At 44.6% G+C, this 21,613-nt stretch overlaps 1 protein-coding gene across 1 annotated transcript; it reads right to left on the minus strand.

Annotated features, from left to right (window-relative positions):
• Positions 1-377: 377 nt before the first annotated feature.
• On the minus strand, positions 378-16,836 carry LOC308507645 (serine protease 46-like; the record flags this gene model as incomplete). The annotated part of the gene is made up of 7 exons (XM_081072842.1): positions 378-426; positions 511-753; positions 2,372-2,622; positions 12,458-12,621; positions 13,392-13,651; positions 13,828-14,005; positions 16,755-16,836. The coding sequence occupies 7 exons, from the start codon at positions 16,834-16,836 to the stop codon at positions 378-380; spliced, it is 1,227 nt and encodes a 408-aa protein (XP_080928968.1).
• Positions 16,837-21,613: the final 4,777 nt, after the last annotated feature.

Here is a 21,613-nt window from a genome sequence, read left to right on the forward strand (position 1 = left end):
GCGTCTCCCGTCTCGGAAGGGCCTTCTCTGACTTTCCATGCCTCCTACCTCACCAGTACCAAAGGCCTGGGCCACAACAGGTGCTCCGCAAACACTTATAAAAGACAGATCTCTTCTCCGTCTTCCCTGCTCCTTCCTCCTCTGTCCCTTCTGTCCCCAGGGCTCCACGGTCCTGAAGAGTCCTCCCACATGCTCCTCCCCAGTGTAGACCCCTGTACTCACTGGGAGGTAGGTAAGTGCTGACTTGAGAAGTAGGGTTCTGTGACTGCAAGGTGGGCAGAGGGGTCAAGGTCGGCAACTGGGGGGTAGAGGCCTGCTGGAGGAGGCGAGGACCGCCGGAGGGACAGGAGGCACTAGGTGCACAGGGGGCGCCAGGGTCAGCAGGAGCAGCCGAGGACAGTGCCCCCGGGGCTTCGTCTGCGCAACCTGTGGAAGGACGCAGAGCCGGTCAGAGGTGGATCGGAGGTGGACAGCAAGGTCCGGCGGGGGAGGGGGTGGGGGTGGGCTCACCCACGGGCTTCAGCAGCAGCCACAGCAGCAGCAGCAGCAGCAGAACGGTCCGGTGGAGGGAAGGGGCAGGTGTCCTGCACCAGGGCTCCATCCTGGGGCAGCAGCGACTGCACCGCGGAGCTCCTCTCCTGACGGCGCGCCCCATTGGCTGTCCGCAATGGCTTCTGGTGTGTGGTGGTGGGTGCCGGCGCCCCTGCTTCCGGCCTGCGTGGCGCCCCCCAGCGGCCACTAGCGATGGTGCTCCTGGTGTCCCAGGAGGATGCCCCTAGTGACGGGCCTCCCTCGTACCTGCCCTGTTTCTGGCTACTCCCCTGTCCCCCTGGTTTCCTCACTGTGTTTGGCCAAGGAGTTTCCTGGAGCCGCTAAGTAACCTCGCCAATGCTTGTACCTCCGTGCTCCTGCAGCCCACTGCCCTGGGCTGGTTTCACGGCTTCATCCCTCCCTTGGTGACATGGACCAACCCCTGAAGCTGGCATCCATGATTTCCAAGTGGTTCCCTCTTCCAACCAGCCTGATAACTATAGTGGGGCTTTGCCCAGGACATGGAAATTAAGCAGACTGAAAAGTTTTCGACAGAGATTTTTGAAGATTGCATAATTTTAAGTGGTGTCCCCCCCTTGCCAATCCAACCTCCATTCAGCAAATGCACTTCCCTTACAGATCCACCTGCTTAGGAAAGATGGCGTGGTGAGGTTTCTACTTACAGAGAAAGTGATGGTAACCATCAGGCCCTTCTCAGAGCAGAAGGCCACTCTGTATGTTGGAATATGGGGAACGTTTTGATGGCTCTGTGACATAGATAAATAATGCATTTAAATAGTGTAGGGAAAGCCTATAAGAAGCTTTGGTTCAAAACTGTTGGAAAACTCCAACTTAATAAAAGATAAGGTCAAAGTTAAATCAAACCAGGACATTCTAACTTTTGCCAGGGCCTGCTGCCTTGGGAGAGACACTCAGGCTGGCCATCCAGTGCTCCAGTCTCTGAGAAGACAGCAAATCACCCCCACTACCTTTCAGAGGCAGGGGTAGCTGGCTGTTATAAACCTGAGGCCCACCAGGTCTGAAACTTCCTCCACACACGTGGTAGGACTCTGCCCGCGCAGCCTGGCAGCTTGGGCCAGTCTGTCCTCGCATTCCAGCGTCTGACGGAGGCCACTGAAGGCAGCTCAGGGGCTCAGGGTGCAGTTCACACAGTTCATCCAAGCAAGCACTATGCCTTGCCCTCCCCCCACCCTCCATCACCACACACTCCTGCCAGGGACAGAAGAGGAACTGGTCAGGTTCTGTAGACCCGGAAGGCGACAGCAGGGATTGGGAGAGGTCCACAGGCTCTGGAACAGGGTTCACAGAGGTCTGGTTATTGGGAGTATCTTCAGAAGGGGCCAATCCTCATAGGAAGGCCTGAAAGAAACTTGGTCAGAGACCCAGGTGAGTGCCATGGGGACCTGGGGATTGCTGGAGTGCTGTGGTGACTAAGCAGGGGTTGGGGTCACAGAGTCCAGCTCCATATTTGGCAGAGGAGGAAACTGCAGTTCAGAGAGGGGAACGCGACACACATAGCATAACGCACATAGCATAAGTAAGACTATCAGGGAAGGCTCCCCTGAGAGGACAGCCAGGCTTCTTGGGGGCAGGGCAGGCTCTGAAGGGTTCCTGCCAAAGTCAAGAAGAAAGATGACCAATGGTGTAAAGTTCAAGAGCATCTTCATTGAACAACTGAAAACACAGTGGCTCTGGGGCCCTGCCCAAGGGCGCTCTGCCCTAATGTCCTGCGCTCCTCCAGTCTTCACTTCTCCTGAAGGTGGACAGAGGGGAGGAAGAAGCGGCCTCTGAGAGGGACCGCCCTGGAAACACCACTCACAGGAGCCACAGGGAGCCCAAGGAGACCAGCAGAATGTAGCCAGTGAGTAAGACCGGGTTCAGGAAGGTGAGGTGGGCCCTACTGAGGAACTTCACATCGGCGATCTGCTTCCTGATCCAGTTGGCGAAGTAGGAGGTGCTGGTGTAGATGCCCGGGAAGCGATGCGTTTTGCAGCTAAAACTCCAGCTCACCACCCCCATCTGCATCCAGGTCTTGTTCACTTGGCAGACCATGGGGCTGCCGGAGTTATCCTGTGGAGGGGAGGAAGGGAGGCATAAGGGAGGCAGCAGGAGGGCTGCACTGTGGGCCCTGGATGAACTCGCCCCTTCGTGGGCCATATGCTTAGCATGAGCTGTGTAAGGCTTCTGCTGTCCCTGATAAGGGGGCCTGGCTATGGCCTGCTCTGGGACACAGAAGCGCTGCACCAGGGCCCCAACTCCAAACCACACTGGCCTGTCTCTTCACTCTCCTGCTAACTGTCTGACCATAACTCCCTGGCCCCCTCATCTGCCCTCCCCTTAAATCCTGGCAGGCCTCCAAAGAGTTGCTCTTGACCTCTCCCTTTCCTACAATCCTGTTTGCAGAGTGAGCTACTTGAAATGTAAACCACCTCTATTCTTTCTGTGCAAAGCAGATGCATGAATAAGAATAAGGTTTGCGGCATCATAGATCACAAGGTAACAGCTGTTATTTCTACTGATGGGAGGTTTATTATTTTTTAAAAAAAATTTCTTTATACTCTTCTGTATCATTGAAAATTTTTATAAATTAGAAAAACAGTTCTCTGTATATAGATATGGACATGGATATGGATATAGATACAGGTTTTTCAAAAGGTAATGCAAAGCAAGATTTCTAGGATATGATCTAATGAAGAGTGCATAAGACACTGAAGGAAAAAATAAAACTATACCTAAAATGATAAAAGACCTAGTTGAATGTACAAATATACCACTGTTCTTAGGTGACTCAACTTCAAACAATATAAAAATATGAATTCTCAGCATGTGGCTTCCTACAGTATGGAAGACTTGCTACCCTACCTTACCTTGCTGAAGATAACTAAATACGTGAGATTTCTAAAAATTATCATTTTAAATGAATAGATGAGCTGGCAAGAAAATAAAGGCTCCCAGAGTCCAAAACTCAAGGGAGGGCTGAAACCCAGAGTGTTGTTGGCAAAGCCCCAAAGATGGCTTTTGACCCAAGGTCATTTGCCAAACTCAGTGACATTAAGCTTCAGTTTTCCCAGCCTTGTTCATGGGAAACAAAAGGCGAAACCCAATGTTGCCCAAGAAGGGGGGCCTAAGAGGAAACCTCCAGCAAGAAGCTATACCTCCAAAAATAGGACCACACCTTCCGAGTGAGGACCAACTGGGAACACCCGCCCTCACGTGAACTTGCAACTTGAACTCATACAGTCTGGGTGGTTCAAAAAACACAAGCCACAGATGTTGTTTAAAGTGGTCCTGGGTTGGTCATATGCCCAGTTATCTGGCAGCCGCAAATACAGAGTCTGTCTAAAGGAACCCACTTTTCAAGCCATGCTTCAGAGAATTCCCACAGAGAACATTCCAAAGAACGGGTTCTCACCCTTAGAACATCGCCCCGCACTCAGACACAATGAGGAACCATGAGCAAATACCAGTTGGCAGAAAAAAATACCTAGAGCAGAATCAGAGCTTTCACGTTGCCGAGATTCCGGATTATCACACCGAAGCTTTGAAGCTCCTGGTAATGCACTAATTTGTCAGCTTGGGGCGGGGGATTAGGTGTTGCCTGTATTATTCTTTCTTCTTCAGATATATTTTATAAATATTCTTTTGTCTCTATTCAATGTCAGTTCTCCTTACATTAATCTCTAAAGTTCAAGCAACTCCTAATAAAATGCCAGCAGCAGTTTTTCAGGACCTTGACAATCTGATTCTAAAATTGATACTGAAGGATAATAGTCCACGAATTCTATGACAGGTCTGAGAAACAAGAGCAAATTAGAGAGTCAGGCTGTGGACAGATTTGACTTACCAGAGAGTTAGATCTATTTCAAAGCTATGATTAAGAAACTGTGGTATTGGCACAGAAACAGAAAAATAGACCAATGGTATAATGGAGAGCCAACGTGACGCCTGCATGTGAGGAGACTTGCACGTGCTCCAGCAAGTGTCATGTCTGTGAGAAAGGAGGTCTCTGTTGCATATGGTATGGAAATGATGGAGAAAAATGAAGTTGGATCCTACCATAACAAAGCTCCTAAGGAATTAAAACCCTAAAACGTGAAAAGTTAAAAAGATAAAGCTAATTAAAAACATGTAGGGCCATGATTTTATGACTTGGGATGAAGTATATGTTTTAAAATGAGACTCAAACCCCACAAACCTGAAGAGGGGAAATGTGTTTGGCTTAATTACATCAAAATTAAGACTATCTGTTCAGTGAAGGACAACAAATCTCACTGAAGACAGATGATAAATTAAGAGAGTGCATTTGCTTTGTTCAAAACCAACTAGAGGTCAATATTTAGCATATCTAAGGACATGCTTAAAATTAACAAGTAGAGAAAGAGAATTGAGAGAGATTCTAGATGACCCAGTTGCCAGCTCCCTCATAGTTTGGGGAGCCAGGGACCCCATCCCCTAGGAGGACTAGAGGAGGGAGATGGGGTAAGGCTTGTTAAGGTTTAAATCAAACCAATTTTTAAACTGAGATTTACAATAAGACAGAGTATTTAATAACTGAAAGTGACCAAAAATTATGGACTCAGCTCAAAATGATGTTTGGGGGAGGAAAGAAGGTTTGACATAAGTCATGTAGGGGCAATAACCTGAAAGAATAAAACCACGTAATGTGTATTCTCTAACACAATGAAACTCCTCAACAAACAAATACAGGAGGGGCTACATAGCACAATAGCATTTATGTAAACTAAAATACACATATACTAATAGCAACACTATGTACTTTTCAAAGCTACAGACATCTTTAAAGAAATATATTTAACAGATTTGAGTAGGAGCCTTTTGCAGGGAGAGAAAATGGAAAATGAGGGGGGAAAAATCAAGGCAGCGATAATCAAGCTGGCAATGATAGTGTGAGGGTCCTTACCTGACAGATACGGGTAACTGGACTCTGGGAGCCCAGAGAAAGGAGAACTGAAAGGGAGGGAGGGAAGGAGGGAGGGAAGGAGAGAGGGGGGAAGGAGGGAAGGAGGGAGGGAGGGAGAGAAGGAGGGAGGGGGGAAGGAGGGAAGGAGGGAGGGAGGGAGGGAAGTAGGGAGGGAGGGAGGTAAGAAGGGAGGGGGGAAGGAGGGAAGGAGGGAGGGAGGGAAGGAGGGAAGGAGGGAGGGAGGGAAGGAGGGAGGGAGGGAAGGAGGGAGGGGGGAAGGAGGGAGGGGGGAAGGAGGGAAGGAGGGAGGGAGGGAGGGAAGAAGGGAGGGGGGAAGGAGGGAAGGAGGGAGGGAGAGAGGGAGGGAAGAAGGGAGGAAAGGAAGGAGGGAGGGAGGGAAGGAGATATTTCGTATGTGGACATTCTCTCAACACTGTGAAGTAAAACCAAAACCCAATAACAAAATGTGAATCACCTCACCAAATGAAAAAAAATTAACTTTCAAAAATATTACAGTAAAAACAGAATTAAAATCCACAATTCGAATGTAGAAAGGTAAGAACACAGCGTATTGTGAAGACCATGGGATGTGGGCCTGAGTTTTACACAGGAGAGTCCTGGTCTAGAGAGCATTGAGATCTTGCTCCTCAGCATATGTCGGCAGTTTGGCTCAAATAAACTCTTATCAAAATTCTTTGAAAAAAAAAACAAAAAAAAAGAAAAGTCCTGGTCTAAAAATACTTTTAATATCAAGCAGGAGAAAATGAAAATACATTATTCATTATTACCATCAATTCTTTATCACTGCACATTCAGCTCAAGACACTTGGAAAGGAATTAGTAAAGACAAAAAAGGGATAATTCATGCCTTAGAAAGCAAGAAAATCATAGGTTTGAGAAATGAAGTCAATAGCTTGTTCTTAAACAACACCAACAAAGTAGATAAGCACCTTGAAAGTCCTAACAAGAAAAACAGAAAGAGAAGGAAAAGGCAAATATTTCATGCTGTGAGGCAAAAAGAGGCTAGACCCACCTCTAGGAAGAATACACTTTCTCAGAACCTGAAGAATGTCTATAACTTCTTCTGTATGGATTTAAATTCTGGATGAATGAGTAATTTCTAAGGAAACACAAATCCCGTAAGTCCAATAACCATGGGCAACTTAAAATATTGCCCAAGAACTACCCCTCAAAGGAAAATAGGCCTATGTGGTTTTATAGGCAACTTCTATCCAGAGTTCACGAAGTAGGTAATTTATGTAATTTCAAATGTTCCAGGACACGGTACTTTTGTGAAGCATAGTCAAGACTATTCTGTAACTTGACAAAAGGGGTGCCTTCCTCAAAGCACCTTAACATGGAGCCCAGCCTCACTCGAGGAAGGAAACAAGACAAAACACAAAGATGGTGCAGACTGGACCGCACAGGACTGCTCCTTCCGGGGCTGTGCGCCAACGTTACCTGTGCATGGCCCAGTGCCCAGCGCACGGTGTCGGCTGGATGAATAAGTAAGTTAAATATGTTCTTTAAAAAAGATATATAGGGGTGGCCGTAAGCTCAGTTGGTGAGAGTACAGTGCTCTTAACAACAAGAGCGCCGGTTCGATCCCCACATGGGCCACTGTGAGCTGCGCCCTCCATAACTAGATTGAAACAACTACTTGACTTGGAGCTGATGGGTCCTGAAAAAAACACACTTAAATAAATAAAAGCTAAAAAATAAAAAGATATTATAAATCTGAATCCAAAAGATAAATCAAACAAAAATACACCATGACCAGGGAGGGATGACCCTGGCATGCATGTTGACGGACAAGAGGAATCTCTTATAGAAACTGGTCATGTACATTGAGTTAGAGCAGAGGGTCATCTTGGTAGCTGCAGAAAACGTATTGTATGAAGCAGGGCCCTCACTCCTGAAATAAAATGCCAGAGAAAAACAGAAAGGCATGGCTCTCTCCCCAATAGATGAGATGGCAAATAGCACCACACTTCCTGATGAAGTGTGAGAAGCACTTCCATGAAGGTTGGCAACAAGAAAAAGCATAGCTACAATTCTAGGCTGTTTTGCTGAGATGTACCCAAAATAATGAAAAAAGTAAAAATCACAGGGTGGAGGAGAAAAAGGCGAAATCATTACTAACTGCAGCTCATAGGAGTGTAGGCCTGGAAAGCCCAAAACTCTAAGATCCATTAATAATAAGAGAGTTCAGTAAGCTGAAAGCCCAAGTGTTTTCTACAAGAGAATGAGTCTGGGGGGTGGACATGAAGAAAGTAAAAACAAATGAAGGTCCTCATCCTGCTAAGGAGGAAGCTAGAGACATTAACTCTAAGTGTTAATTTAAGTTTAAATATGGAAATATTTAAATATTAAATATTTAACATTAAATTTAAAAGTTTAGATATGGAAAACATAAGGTGACCAGTAGCAGAATGACATTGAAATATAACAACTTCTAAACCAATACAGGGGAAAAATGGACTGGAAAAAAAAAAAATCAAACCAAATTGTAAGTTGGGGGAACAAAAAGAACATTCTTCTTGGTAAATGGATTAAAGGAAAGTTTCCCTGATGTGTTGGAAAAAAATAGCATCCAGCTTTATGCTATTTACAAGAAAAGCACTTAAAACAAAATGGCACCGTGTCTCCTAGAAGACAGAGAATTTGTTCTAGAATATAATTTTTGACGCGGTAATAGGAAAAAAAAAGTGAGGCACATTTATCCTTGTTTGCAGATGACAGACATATCAATTTTGGACCTACAAAATTAAAGAGAATCAACTAGATCCAGGAAGGTTTCTTATTACAAAATAAATACAAAAAAATCAATATATAATACAAACAGAAAATACAATGAAAGAAACCATACTATTCACAGTAGAAATATAAAATAAAACACCTAGGAATAAACTTAAGAGGCAACATGCAGCAACTCTGTAGAGAAAGCTATAAACTCCTGCTTGAGGGACATAAAGAAATAGAGCAAAATAAAAAAGTATTTTCCCTAAGTTACTCTATTAAGTTCCACCAAAATTCCCACATGATTTTCTTTTTGACATGATGTTAAGATTGTTCAATTAGAAATGAACATGGCAGGACGTCAATTCTTTAAAAGAAGAGTAAAGGAGGAGGACTTGCCTTACCACATACAAAAAGAATTATAAAGATGCAATAATTTAAAAAGAGTGGTGGTGGCATAGGAATGAGACTGCAAAGGGCAGAAAGAGACCAAAATAAGATGGGAATGTAAAATATCATAAAGAGGGCATTTCTAATTCATTGCCAACAAAATAAGTATTCAATGGAATTTTTTTTACATCACTGGCTACATCTGGAGATAAACATTTGGACAAAAATAAAACTGATTCCCTCTCTCAACTTTCCAGATGAATCGAAATTTAAATATGTAAAGAATTAAGAACACAGATGAGTAAATAATAATCTTAGGGTGGGAAAGATATTTCTAAGCACAGCTCAAAAACTACACTCATCAAGGGAAATGACAAATGTGAACACATCGAAATTGTAAATAACTCTATGGGCAAAAATCGACACCAAATACACACACACACACACACACACACACACACACACACATCCACACCCAAAAAAGGTAAATGATAACCAAGCAGGGTAAAATTTTGTAAAGCATTAGCATTTTACAAAGAGTTAAAACTTCTGGTTCCCAAAGATTTTTGGTATAACTTTTTATTTTTAAATAATTTGAGACTTACAGAAAAGTCACAAGTATAATATTTTTACTGAGATTCACTAATTGTTAATATTTTACTATATTTGTTTTACTATATTCTCTATAAAACATTGTTACTATAATGTTTTACTATGTTCTCTCTCCATATGTATATGTGTGTGTGTGTTTATTTATTAACCTGTTGAAATTAGTTGAAAAAAACATGATGTTCCTTTACCATTACTTACTACAGCAAATAATAATCCAGAGTTATTACAAATCAACAAAAACAAATGTAGTTTAATTGAAAAACATGAGCAAAGAACAGGAGAAAGTGTAAATGGTACACTGAACATAGCAAGCATCTGTATTTGGACTCCCTTTAAAATTTATTTAAAAGGTGAGATTTTTTTTCCCCTCACCCTGAGTTAAAAACTTGGGCAAAACCAGAACATTTTGCTCACTGCGATGAATGGAATCATAATCACTATGATTATACTGTCACAAAAACATCTCAGTTCAGAAATTGGAATATCCATTTCCATGCAATAATCACAACGCTAGACTTGATTTACAGTAAAACATCTCCCTACTGCTAACTAGGGCTTCTGGGAGGAGAAAGCCGAGTCTGTTTTCTCCCCTTCCCTCCCTTCAGCTCCCGCTCCTACCCCATCTTGCTAGCCTGTCTTCTGAATCTGCAAAGGGTAAAACAGGAGAATGAGGAGGCAGGAAAATCAGCTTCCCTCACAGGCACTTACTCTCCGGACGTTCGGACGTTCGGGGAGACTTACAGCTAACTCTCCCCCTGGCTTCAGGGGTCACACGTCATACTCTGAGTGATCCTGTTGACACCCCTCCCAGGAGACTTGAAGTGTGGGACAGGCAGCTCTCTCCAGAAAATCCTCCTCACAAATCACCTCGTACTCTACCCTCCGGAATCCTTGGTACACACATGTAGAGGAATCTGTCACACAACCTTCTCCGAATCCTGATACATAGTGTATCTTGATGCCTTAGTTGAAATTTCCTGTTTACTATCCTGTTACACAAGCAATTTACAAAACTGCTCAATTTCATGAAGTTAAAGCAAAAATAAAAGTCCTAGTCTACCAAAAAGACAAAAGTTAAAATAAAAGGAATGCCTAATGCTGGTGATGATGTGGGGCAAAGGGCCCTCATATATTTTTGGTATTAATATAAAAGGGTCAAATCTTTGAGGAGGCTAACTTGTCAACATTTATTAAAATTTTTAATAAATGTGCACACAAATGTAGGAATATAAATTAAACAACTTAGAGTGGAAATATCTAGGTAGTTTGATTACAGGAAAGTCCCATTTTCTAATTTTTGCATTTATGTATCACTTTTTTTTTGGATTTTCTTCCAAATCACAAAACATAATATTTTAAAATAAGGTAGTGATAATGAAATCACAACAGTACAACATTTAAGAGATAAATCTGAAGCTTAACTGAAAGATGACTGCATAGCTTTAAATATATCAAACACAAAACTAGAAAGAATAAATCTTTTTGCTCAAGAAGACAGAAAAAGAAAACCAAATCAAGCCCAAAGGAAGCAGAAGAAAAATTAATAGAAATAGAAAATAATAAATAAACACTGAAAAATGTAACAACATACCAGGCCACCAAACAAATCTCAACACATTCCATATAACTGGTATCACTGTAGAACTCACTTTGTGACTAGAGGGCAACTGAGTTGAAAATCAGTCACAAAAACAAACAAGCAAAAATGCATTTGGAAATTTAAAACAACACTTCTAAATAAGTCATGGCTCAAACTGAAATAAAAATGGAAATTATATATGATATTTAGAACTGGATGACAACAAAAACTACATATCAAAATATGTGGCATTAACCTCAAGCAATATTTAGAGGGAAATTTGTAGCCTTAAATACTCGTATTAGTAAAGAAAAACAGACCAAAAATAAATCCTCTAGGTGTCCAACTCATGAAGTTAGCCTATGTGTATATAGAAATTTGATTTATGACAGAAGTGGTGACAGTCAGTACGGGAAATGTGTTTTTATTTCCAATGAATGGCATTGGATAACTGGTAGTCCATACAGGGAAATAAATAGAAAGAGGCCACTATCTTAACGCCATTCACAAAATGAACACATGTGGATTTAAGACCTAAATGTAGAAACCAAAATTTCCAAACTTTCAAGAAAACAAAAATAGGAAAACGTCTTTATGACCTTGGGAAAAGGAAGGATTTCTTAAAGACATAACAAGCATAAACCAGAAAGGAAAACATGGATACATGTTAGACTAATATAAAATCTAAATTGCTGTTCAGCAAAGGACAGTATAAGCAAAATGAAAAGGTAAATCAAAAACGGGGAGAAGGTATTTGCAGTGTACAGAATGAACGTAGAATCAATATGTAAAATATAATAAAAAGGTGAACAACAGAAAAATGTGCAAAATATCCAGATAAGTGATTCATAGAAGAATCATAAATGGTGAATAAACATATGAAAGAATGCACAAACACACAAGTAATTAGGGCCATACATATTGCAGCCACCATGGGACACTATTTCTCTATTTCTCATCCATCAGAATGGAAAACATTTCAGTCTGATGATACCAAAAGTTGGCAAGAAGATGGAGCAATGGAATTCTTAAACACTGCTGTCAGAATATAGCTTAATACAATCACTTTGGAGAACAATTTGGCAATGACTATTAAAGATGAAGATATACAGAGCCTACGACCCACCAGTTCCTTGCAGGGCACATCCTGGCGAGAAATTCTGGAATATGTCGATTAGGAAGATGTGTGTAAGAAGATTTGGAGGAGCAGAGTTTGGGATATGAAAAAATTGGAAACTACCTCAGTGTAGAATGGATCAACGATGGCATATTTACAAAAAAGAATATAGCAGATAGAGCTAACTAATGAATTAGAGCTAAATGTATTCCTATGGATAAATCTCAAAAACAATGTTGAATAGAAGATGCAAGAGGCAGAGGTATGTTTACAGAATGATGCCATTCGTGCAACACAGGTTCTACTAACATCCAGCCCAGATGCAGGCATGTATCTGACTGTTCAGACATGTTCAAATGGCCTGGGAAGTACTGCCATTACGACCACCACGGGGACAAGAGCAAAGATTATTTTCACCCGTATTTTTACAGAGTGGGAAGCTGAAGCGCATGGAGAAGAGCTTTTTAGAAGATCTCCCCATGCCATGTAAAAAGAAAGGCCTGATCCCTCAAAGCCCCCTCCCTGCCCTGGACCACACACTCCGCACCTGACAAGTGTCTATGCCCCATTCTGAGTTGGCACACAGGGTGTCATTCCCGATGAACTTCTTCTGTCCCTTCAAGTACAGGAACTGGTACCGCTGATTGCAGATCCTGTTGTTTACGATCTTCACAGCCACTTCCTGAAGACTGTAGGGGGTCTTTGAGGTCACTAGAGAGAGAGAGATCCTGCCTCGTCATCCCTCCAACAATTTGGCACAACTCCATCTTGGGGTTATCCACATCCCCTAATGTGGGGGGCAGAACCATTTCCTGGGGTGGTGATTTATAAAGGCCCAGGCCACAGCCTCACTTTTGAAAAAGTTCAAGCTTATTAAAAAGAATAAGCAAAAGTCTCCCAGGGGGGCTTAGAACGACACCCAGGCACTGGGTGAAGACAAGGAGAGATTATCCCCAATAATTCAGGTTCCATGAGGGTGAAGGGTTGAGCACTGCTCCATGGCTACCTGGCAAGGTGGCAAGACCCTAGAGTCCAGAGTGTGCCACCCCCTGGAAGGCAGGATCCCACAAAGGCTCCTAGATTCTAGAATCCCAGAGTGACACCAACAGAGGGCAGATCTCCAGAAATTATTGGTGCCACAAGGTAACAAATGTATATGAGGGCTGCCCAATGCTCATTCTAGACATGGCTCTTGTGCCACCTGCTGACAGGAAACCTCATTCCCATTCAAGGATTAATTTCCTGCCATGCTGCAAGGTGCGGGTTTGGCACTGGATTTAACTTTGGGAACTGAGGTCCACGCAGGCCACGTGTATCTTTTACACTGGAGCACTGTACATATCTTCCTATCCACAAAAGTGAGGAGAATGTGCTCAGGAAATGTTTGGTGATGGAGTGAACAAGTGAATGAATGAATGAGCCCATGACGGAGTTGTGTTCTGAAGAGGCAGGCATCTTGGAACCTGCCTACCTCCACTCACCTGGACTTTTGCTATTTCCCCATCCGATCACCCAGCACATGGTTCCAACAGATAGCCTGACTTTGGCGGTGGGTAGGCAGACGGGCTGGATGAGGGGGGACCAGAACACCGGGTCCTTGAGCTTCAGGAGGGCGATGTCATCAGATATGAGGTTGTTGAAATCCTCGTGAATCACTATGCGATCAAGCGGGAGCCGGGTACCATTTTCCGGGAGGTGTTGGACAGCCACCATCACGACGTAATCGCTGGCGTTCATGGATCTGCAGGGCCATGGGTAGGAGGCAGATTGCCAGCAATGAGGCCAAACGTGGTTGGAGAAACACGGGCCGAGCACAGAGCTACCCAACCAGGCCCCTACTCCCAGAACCCCAGCTTCACCAGGGCCCCCCAGGCCAGAAAGCAAAGCCCCTGGGCCCGGCTGGCCACCCTGACTGACCTGTGGAAGCAGTGTGCGGCCGTGAGGACCCACTGGTGGTGCACAAGGGAGCCGCTGCAAATGTACGCACCTAGGAACAGGAGGCTCACCTGCCAGGGCCACCTGCCAACCTCCACCAGCCGCCCCTTCACCACCTTACAGGAGACGCTGGTCTGACCACAGCCCTGCAACAACGTCTCTGAGGAAACAGGTAGAGAGGGGGTCATGCCAGCCCCTACAGACTCTCAGGAAGCACAGGCAGCCCTCCGGCCCGTATACAGCAGACCACGGAGACAGAGGGACTCACCTTCCAGCCATCACAAGCAGCCACCGCCACATGCACATGTGGAAAGGGGCTTTTCCCACTGCCCGAAAAAGGCAACCAAAGGCCCCGTGACAGCAGGTGCCCCACATTATAAAGAGAGCCCTCCAACAATGGGGACCAGACAATCCTGCCAGGGCTTTTTACCATCCATCACCCCAGGATTCATCCCTGTCCGTGGTTTACACAGCAGGTGGTTGGGGGAGTGAAAGAGAAGAGACAATCATCAGAGGGATAAGCTGTCAGTCGAGGGGTAAGTGATGGGGACGGTGAGCCGGGTTGCTTGTCAGTGTAGCCAGAAAGCACTGGACAGTGATGTCACATTGTACAACTCCAGAGCCTGCCTTTACAGACCACCACCCTGGAGGCCTGCTCTCTGTGACCATACAAGCAAGTGAGCAGAGATGCTTGTCACTTCCCTCTGGCCCCTCACTGGCCCCCAGAGCAGGAGTGAGAGGAGATGGGGCTGCACTGAACTGTTATGAAATTGAGATTTTTGAACTGGACCATCTTGGCTGGAACATCACTGAGAACAGGAAAGGGAGAAACTCTACAGCAAAGCTTGGGGACCAACATTAAAGACAAGTGAAATAGGCTGCTGTCAAGTTTGGGCTGACCTACAAGCTGTTCCTTGTGGTCATGGGCCTCCTCACAGAGGCAAAGCTGGACGTGTGTTTATACTGTCACAAGCTGGCATGGTTCCAGGAAGTCTGTTTCCCCCAGTTGCTCAGCACGCAATGGGAAGCAGAGCGTCGAGGACTGAGCAACAATAACCAAGTCTTGTCCTTGCCGTGGGGGGCAGGGGTCCATGGTGGCAGTGGAGGGGGTGGGTACAACAATAAATGGACAAGGCTAATAAACCTGTGGGGATCCATACACTTGAGCAGAAATATTTGCTGAGCCCTGCTTCAGAGCAATCCCTCAGAGGGTCACAAGCCATTGATGGTTGGGATCATTCTCCCATGTCCCAGGGCTCCTGGTCCTATCAGGTATAGATGGCCGGTTCCTTTGCAGGACGTGTTTACCCTCCACCAGGGACCTCCCACTGGGATTCACGGGAACCTGCGCAAGCCCCCACATCTCCACGGAGCTGGGTCTTGCCTGGCCCTCTCACTGCTCCATTCTTACCCAGGTCCCTGTCCCACGGCTTGCTGTCCTGTTTTCTTTCTCCCTCAAGGCAGAGCCTCATTTCTGGCCCTTCTCATATACACTGGTGGGCATGTGGCTACCTTGTTTCACATTACAGCCTGCCACAATCCAGACTATTCCACTTTGGGAGGAAAGAGAGGGCTCCCAGAGGTTTGCCCTTTCCTTTCTCACAGAGCTGAGGCCCGTAGAGCCGGGGTCTTGCAAAACGTATGTCACCACTTAAAAGAAGTGACAGTTGTAGGGGACAGGAGTGGGCTTCACCTCTGAGCTTCACACCATCAGCGGGTTGCCCAGTCTCCGAGAACAGCACTGCCCAGAACTCATATCCAGGACAACGTCGACTCCAACCTCCCTCCCCAAAACCTCACACAGGATTTGCAGGATTCCGCCTGGAAGGGCTAGCACCACCTGCCAGCTCCAAGTCCAGCAGCTGAATCTGGGGGGAGCCATGATGGATTATTTGGGGACATACGGTGTTGCAGATCAACCTTGCCATAGGCACAGTGTCACCATCCCATATACAGGGGACACTCTGTGGCTCAAACAGATTTCACTGCAAACTACCTCTAACCCCTTCTTGGAGTCCCAGAGTCAGAGCACTCACTTACAAGATGTACTCTGAAGTCACCGCCCACACTCACATATGGTGACAGGAAAACAGGACTTGGTTCATGACCTGTGCCTATAAGGTCACAGCCCCTCATGCCCACATTATCAAAGGCACAGCAGGGACCTAGGTGAAGCAGTTCTCATCCTCACCACCCCGAAACACCACAGATGCCCGAGGGCAGGACAAAGCAGGAGACCATTCATCCACTCCCTCACTCATTCAACAACGTACGAGTCCAGGAAGACAAGCCACACAGTGAGGAAAAAAGACAAAGTCCTTGAGTTGGGGGACACGTCCCAACTCACAGATACTGTGCCAGCATGTTTTCTGCCAAACGGCAGAATAGGCAGCTGGCAGGTGACCTGAGCCAGCGTTGCCACCACAAGATTACACGTGGTCAGTTAGGATGGGAGCTCAGAGATCTTCTGTCTCATGGGGCCCCAAACTTTTTACCTCCAAAGAGTCTACTAAAAACTGATATTGAATCCTGGTTCCACAGCCACTTAAGTTCTCTGGGCCTTGGTTTTCTATTATGAAATGGGGACATAAAGCCGTCTGAAAAGCGCCTTATGTAGGGTGAGCGTCACACGTCACATTGTCATCACAAGGCCCGGTTCTCCTAGATGGTGTCTCCCAAACAAGCTCATCCGTTCCATGGAAGTTAGCTTATTCCCCAGTTTTTAATAAGGCTTTTCCCTCGTGTTCATGTCACCCTGCAAACTCGAGTGGTCTTGACACTGTCTGGGTCCCAGGCCTGGCACACCATGCAGTCTGGTGAGGACGTGCCTGTCAGAGTGAGGACAGCTGACATAGACACCCAGGCAAACAGAGCCCTCCTGCCCTTCTCCCATGTCCCCAAAGCCACACCTCTGACATAGAGTGGCTCCCCAAGTCTGGCAGAAGAAAATGGAGATGTGAGGTCCTGAAGAGCTCCTGATCCACACGCCATGGAGAACAGGTACCCAGCCCTCACTGATCCTCAGAACGGAATGTGGGGCAGGGCGTCTCCAACGTGCTAGCATTCTAGAACTCACGGTTTGTTTACTCAGGGTAGCGGGGAGTGCTGCCCCAGGGGTGGGGGCTCACTCACCCAGCTGGGCAGCGTTAGGATGCTGAGAAGGAGACAGTGACCGGCAAGGCCCCACCGAGGCAGGATGTGATGCTGCTGCCGGGCACCGCCTTAGAATGGTGCCCCAGGTGCCTGGCCCTGAGCCTGTGACACCACCTGCTGCCTGGCCCAGGACAGTGCCTCCTGGGCTCAGCATGGGCCTTGGTGGTGTCCCTGTATGCCCAAGCCCTAGCCTGTGACAGCACCAGGTATCTGGCTTGTGACAATTCCTGGTGCCTGGCCTATAAGGCACCTCTAGTGCTCAGTCCACACTGCTTTCTGAAGCCCTTCTGATGGCCCCCCTGGAAGTGTGGGAACTGAGGCACAGAGAAGGGGACGGCCAGTTCCTGCTGTGGGCGATTGGGCTGGAGCTGTAGATTTCCTTTCTTCCCCCGCAAGTTCTGCATCTTCAAGAAAACAGCTTATAGGTAGAGAGGGGCCAGGTGTTTCAGGCCTGGGAAGGTGGCTTCCTGAGAGGAAGCAGCTTGCAGGCCTGGGTTTTCACACAGAACAAATGACATCTTGGGACCCTTCCTCCCCATTCCCCTGAGACCCTCCCCAAGGATGCCACGCTCCTCACACTGTCCCCGAGGACAGCGGACCCCTGCTCTACCTTGTCACCAGTATGGGCAAGGACACGAGGTAAAGAGGTCGTTCTCACACTGTGGGGGAGGTGGACTAGGGCCAACACCCATGGAGAACTTCGGAGTCAGTTAGGAAAGCAGAAAAAGCGCCCACCCCTCAGCCTGCAGCTCCATTCCTGGTGGCGTGCCCTAGGAACGGTCATGCGCAAGAGAATGAGAAGGAGGAAACTCGTATGCAGCAGGAAAGACGGGGCAGCGCTGCTGGGTAGAGCCCCACCGGGAAGGCACGCCACTGCCACCAAGGGCAGGATGGAGGCACAGAATCCTCCATAGCTGTGATCATGGGCACACGGTGGCTTGGTGACTCTCGTCAACACAGTGTCCAGTGAAAGAAGCCAGGCACAAAAAGGTTACAGTGCATGAAACGCAGAAACAGGCAAAACAAACTATTTTTCGGGTTACATGGTAGAAAATCAAGGAAATGATTATCCTTACAATCAGATTTCCTCTGGGGAGGGAGGGTGTGCAGAGAGAGAGAGCCCAAAGAAAATCCGGAGAAGAAAACCCCTATCTACTCTTCTGTCTTTGTGGAAAATAATACTTTGGGGACACAAGCAATAATAAAACAAAGGATAATTGACTAACAACACATACCTATTATCACCACCAACATGAATACAAAACAACTCCACTCTTAAAAGTCGAAGATTCTTATATTGGGTAGGAAAACAAATCCACTCACATGCTACTTGTTAAGAGATCCACCTAAAACAAAATGACATGCAGCAGTTAAAAGTAAAAAGATGGACAAAAAAATATTAAGTGTATGCAAGCAAAAATCGAAAAGGCAATGGTGATCTCTAAAAATGTGATTCAGGACAAAAGCTGAAACAGAAAAAGAAAAGTTATTTGATGTTGAAAAAATATAAAAATTACAATGACTACGTAACATCATAAAGCCCTGCGCATCCATCACATAACATCAAACATATAAAGCAAAATCAGCCAGCAATACATGAGGAACGGAATACCTACAAAACCCGACCGTGCACTAGACTACTAAGAAAACCACAATAACTCCCCTAAAAGCTGAACGAATTTGGGCCACATTTTTTACCACGATGCAATGAAACAAGGATTTAATAACAAGAGTAGACAAAATAAATTATTTGAAAAATTTTAAATAAACTTTGTTAATTTATTTTGAGGAAAAAAAATTCTATAAACTATATAGAAAATACTAATAATTAAAATGATGAATATAAAAAATCTTACTGGGTGTGTTCAAGGCAAATCCATAACCTTAAAGGTACTTATCATTGAAGAACAAAAATGAAGGTAAATGAATTAAATGCTAAAATCAAGAAACTATAAAAGTTACAAAATACACCCAAGGAAAATCTGTAGGAAACGTGAACAGAATATAAAAGTATACCCTAATCAATTAGAACAGCAGAATTACGAATAAACTCTATGGTCCAGATCTTTGAAAACACAAATATTAAACAGGACAAAAGGCATATTTTATATTGCTAGATATTCCACACCAAAATGGTAAAATAGGCATGACACTTGTACTCCTAACAACACAGCTTTTAAACGTAAAGCAAGAATTATCAGAACTTAAAGAAAAAATAGGAAAAGTCTTCATTCCCATGGCAAATCTCTCAGAAATCTGCGAATAATATATAGACATAAAATATCTGAATAACACAATCAACAAACTTTATCCAACCAGTTCATAGCTAGAACTCTTTGTTTTAAAACACACGACATTTTCATTTCAAACACACGTGAAACGTTCACTAACAATGACCAACTATGAGGCACAAATAAAACCTCAATCAATTCCAAAATGCAGAAATACTTAAGCTCATATTGTGATATAATTTTTAATAGAGAAAAAGGAGAAGCCTCTATCCCTCCCCCAAATTATCCATCAGGAAATTAAATAACACCCTTTTATATGACTCAGGTTAAATAAGAAATATAGTGTGAAATTAAAAACATAGAAATGAAAGACAACGAGGTTAGTACGTATCAAACCCTATGAAATATGGCCAAAGTGAGACTCAGGAAATTTTATGGAATTAAGTGAAAACCAAAGAAGTCTATAATGAAGAACTAAGCATAAACAAGAAGTTAGAAAAAGAACAGTAAATGCCCTAAAAGTAGACCGTTGGAATTACTAAAGCTAAATGAGCTTTAATGAAATAAAATAAAAAGCAGCAGATTTGATGAATACAACCAAGTTAGTTTGTACCATTCAGGAGTTCCAAAGTAAGAGAAACTTCCATTCAAACAGGTTTAAAATTCCTACCTCCTCTCTTCAGTGGTGGCAGTCTCATCCTGAGTTGGTCCCCTTGTTGAAAAATGGTTGCCAACAGCCCACATCCTTCTGCTTCCTCATCCACATGCACAGAGACAGTGTGCCTGTCTGTTCTCTAACCATGCCTTATGGTGACTGTAATGACCCACCTGAGGTCAGGTGGCTGGGGCACTGGACCATGCTAACTGGTCATGCCTGTGAGCCACCCCTCCTGGGAGCTACGAGTGTGACGAGCAGCATGGCAGAGGGTAGGAGCCGCTGAGCAGGACCTGGGGTAATGTGAGGGAAAGATGGATTCCATAAAGCTAACCAAGAAAAGTACACCAGATGGTTTTTTTGAAACCACCTATGAAATAGACCAAACTTTGGTGATTCTGATCTTTAATAATTAAGGAAAGAGAGAGCGTTCACATAGAAATAATACTAGAAATAATGAAGGGTCATAGGTTCAAATATTATACATCAGTTTGAAATTTAACATCTAAGCTAAATTAAGTGATTTTTCTACACTAAAACTTTAACGCAAAAAGAGGTGGGGAAACCCAACTAGGCCAATAACTATAAAAGACATTTTTTAAATAGCCAAAGATTGGTTCCCTAAAACAGGCATCAGGCCCAGCGAGTTTTATGCGCAGTCTACCAAACCTAAGGAACAGATAACGCTGGTGTTACATGCATCGCCCTAGGGCACAGGAAGGTACTAGAAAGTGTCTCAACATGTTTCAAGAGGTTAGCATAACAATGACACCAAACTTGAACAAAGGGTGGAGAAAAATAGGAAAATTGTAAGCCACTCAAACGTTGGGGCAAAAATTCTAAACAAAATGCCAGGAACTTTGAATCCACAGTGTGTTACAGGATTCGCTTAAGAAATCTATTGCGATCTGGTGATGTATTTCACTATGTGAATGAATTAAATAAGGAAAACCATATCGTTAGCTTAGTAGCTCACTAGTGGGTCACCAGGGCCCAAAACACTACCTGCACAGAAGACTCCCAGTAAATATTGGTGGAACGGACAAAAGACTGTCTCCTTTCACTGTCCTGCCCTCAGCCCGCCCCCAGAAGACATCTGTGGAAATGCCTTGAAGGGTGTCCTCCCCACCCCGACCCCGCGCACACAGGAGTGTGTTCATGGCCGCACCGCCCCAATGCCAACAAGTCAGAAACCACCTAGACACTGGTGCTGGTTAAATAACATCCATCACAGAACACAAGCAGGAATGTTAGACGATGCATGGCTCTAGGTACTGACATACAAAGGTTTTCAAGGCACATGATTCGCTTAAATGTAGGTCATTAATAATATTCATATGTGATCCCATTTATTTAAATTCATAAGTGTATTTTATTTAAGGATGCTAAGGATGATTCCTTCTGGGGAAGGGAGAAGCACTGGTGGGGGGGTGGAAAAGGGGGGAATCTTTACATGCATTTCTGAATTTTTTTCATAAATCATGTTTCAGGTATCACTTATAATTTTTTTTAAAAAAACAGTTAAAAAATGTAGAAGTGAACATGTAATACTTTTGTATTCGATATTTTTAAATGTCATTAAAAAAAATGAAAGCTGATTTTGGAGCACTGTATGTGGGTCCTTCCTTCTGTTAGCCTATCGGGAGTGTTTCAATTGCTCCCTACAACACTTCCACTTTACAGATAAGGAAACTGAGGCCTCAAGCCCAGGCCCTTTTCCTATGCCCCA

Source organism: Rhinolophus hipposideros (assembly GCF_964194185.1).
Source record: "Rhinolophus hipposideros genome assembly, chromosome: 14".
Taxonomy (NCBI): Eukaryota; Metazoa; Chordata; class Mammalia; order Chiroptera; family Rhinolophidae; genus Rhinolophus; species Rhinolophus hipposideros.